This window comes from Octodon degus, unplaced genomic scaffold (assembly GCF_000260255.1).
Source record: "Octodon degus isolate 3935 unplaced genomic scaffold, OctDeg1.0 scaffold00100, whole genome shotgun sequence".
Lineage (NCBI taxonomy): Eukaryota > Metazoa > Chordata > Mammalia > Rodentia > Octodontidae > Octodon > Octodon degus.
In genome coordinates, this window is record NW_004524676.1 from 3,185,447 (window position 1) to 3,188,207 (window position 2,761).

At 48.8% G+C, this 2,761-nt stretch overlaps 1 protein-coding gene across 1 annotated transcript in view; it reads right to left on the minus strand.

The window, feature by feature from the left end:
• Adamts20 (ADAM metallopeptidase with thrombospondin type 1 motif 20) overlaps positions 1-2,761 on the minus strand; it is a 193,102-nt gene that overhangs the window by 40,106 nt on the left and 150,235 nt on the right. The window contains exons 31-32 of the mRNA XM_004638581.2: positions 715-888; positions 464-637 (exon numbers count right to left, since the gene is read on the minus strand). Of these exons, the coding sequence (XP_004638638.2) occupies positions 464-637; positions 715-888 (348 nt within the window). The remainder of the gene's footprint in view (positions 1-463; positions 638-714; positions 889-2,761) is intronic.

The following is a 2,761-nucleotide window of genomic DNA, read 5'->3' on the forward strand; positions in this document are numbered from 1 at the left end:
TTATCTGTGGGGAGAAAGAGGAAGGACAGAGCGATTATGGATTAGCACAAGGAAATTTTGGGGGGTAATGGAAGATGCTCTGTATTTTGATTAAGTATTGCATTTAAATAAGGTAAACATATGTGAGAACTTAAGCCATACATGTTAATTATGCGCAATTGATTGCATGTCAGTTATACCTCAAAAAACCTGTTTTTCAAAACAGGGTGACGTTCTGAGCCAGCTGGAAGGATTGTTGTGTGGCTGTCTTCACAGCTGGGGAGGTCGCCCTGCCAAGGTCCCCTTGGAGCTGAACCGCTTGTCCTATCAGCGCTGGGCTCTGCGCCCGGCGGACAGGGGCCGCCTTCTGCAGCCCGGCGTGCCCACCCTCCCTCTGCTTCCATCTCGAATGCCAGCCCAGGTTCACCCGGTTCAGGGTTTAAGCCCCACAGCGTGCATCGCTGCCCGTGCTGGGCCGCCGTACCTGCGCCGAGTCCGCTGTGAGCACCACGTACTTGCAGGCCGGGTTTCTACACTTCTGCACGGACAGGGGTCTGGCTTTCGGGTCGCAGAAGCTCTCGTTCACCGGGGTGTTCCGCCCATCGACGCACTTCACCGGCCGGTGAGTCTCCTTGCTCCTCCTGCACGACGGCGGGCACTAGAAGAGCGAGGACGGGATGAAGGGCACGTTCCTGCAGGCGGCGGCGGCCCCGAGGCTCGCCCGCGGGCACTTACGTCCGGCCACTGTCCCGCCGTCCACTGGTACCTCTCGCAGTCCCCGGCCCAGCACTGCCTCTGAGAAGGAGGCTTGGCCGACTGCTCGCACCTTTCCGCAGCCACCCGGCCGCTGCCTCTCAGTCTGCAGTAAACGTCTCTTCGCTGCACCCCGGAGCCACAGGTCGCAGAGCACTACAGAGAGCCAAGGTCACCTGAATTATGGCTAATCACTATCAAATTACACAAAGCTGTCACCCTAGAACCATCCCTTATGTTCTCATCTGATCAATGTCATCATGCAGGCAATAATTGCAACAAGTATTTTTTAGCATCGTCTTGTCTGCAGCTTCTAAATAAATATATGGATAGATTTTTCTGTTGCATAAAGCACCTCAAGCCTTCCAGAAACTATGACAAAGAGATCAGGATATATTAGGTTGTATCCCAACTGATAACTCTCTTCAGAATGAAATATTCTGAATGCCTACAAAACCATGACGTACTCATAAACTATTGTACTACGCTGCTTTGAAGTGACATTCATATTCTTATAAGCATTAGCTCCCAATAAAAAGCAACTTAAGGTTGTGTTATATTCATTTTTTTGCCTACCGTACCTACTATAATTCAAATGTATTAAGGATGCAAATATTTGCTGATTTGGTGAGTGATTATATTTCATTGGACAGAGGTTTAGGGAAGCTGTTCTATAAGTTATAAATTCAGCTAACTCTGTTTTGGTGTTGTCTAGCTTCATTTTTCACATGTGTACAAGTAAATTTTTGTGTTATTTGTAAAAATTCGCAGAACACTTCCTGTCTTTTTATTCTGGACAGCAGATGAAGGAATTACAGCATGGTCGTCTTAATCACATAACGACCAGTTCAACTCTCAGGATTGATGAGCCCTTGTTAAAAGTCAGGAATGAGGGGGCCAGGACCGCCACCCCTACCAAGTGACCAGGCTTTACGGCCCTTATTAAGAGGATGAGCCCTAGCAGATAAACACGCACAGCTGGTGGTCAAAGGTTACAGCGCAACTGATTCAAGATAGCTGCTATTTCCTCTTACGACTCCATAAAACCCCCTTAGTCTAAGAGACCGTACTGGTCTAGTCTAGTGCCATATGGTCCCTCTCAGATTTTAACACCAATAAAACCTGTCCTCTGGGCTGGAGCTTGCCTGTCTTCATTTTTTCCTAAGAGCAACTCCATAAAGGAGGTACCACGACTGAGGACGCTGAGATTCAGGTTCAGGGCCTGGCCTGAGGCGCTGCTCCTAGCTGCTGGTGTCTTAGTCTGCTGAGAGTGCTCCAGCGAACCACCATGAAGTGGGTGATGATAACCCCTATACGTTTCTGACAGTCTTAAGGCTGCAAATTCCAAGACCGAGATGTCCCTGGTTTAGCTCCTGATGAAAAATCCACTCCCTGGGTTGCAGCCAGTACCTGGTTTTCACTCTGTCCTGGCATGTAGAAGGGGCAAGCTAGCTCTCTAGGGCCTCTTTTTAAAAGGAACTAACCTCAGTTCTGAGAGTTCTGCCTTTATGGCCTCTGGACCCCCTGGCTCCTGATATGCTCATCCAGAATTCTGCCCTTGACCTCCCAAGATGCATGTCCTCACATAAAAATACGATCAGCTATTCCATCCCGTTCACCCCAAAAGTCTTAAGGATCAACTCGAGTGTAAAGTCCAGAATCTCATCTAACCACCACCTAAATCAGATCAGAGTGCGGCTGAGGTATGAACCATCCTGAGGCGCATTCTCCTCTAGGTGTGAACCTATGAGACAAGCAAGATCTGTGGAGGGACAGGCAGGGGACACACCTTGCCATTCTGGAAGGGAGAGACAGAAAGGGAGGAACAGAATGGAAGAAGAGGGTGATTGATAGGTCCTGAATAAGCGCAAACCCCAACAGGTCCGTCTTAGGAATAATCCTAGACTCAGTGTCCTGTCTTCTGCGCACAATGAGATAGGAAGTGGCCACCACGGCACTACATGGCCCACCCCGCAAGAAGTTTCTTTTAAAAAAGAGTATCCAATTGCCTCATATTTCTACTATAAAA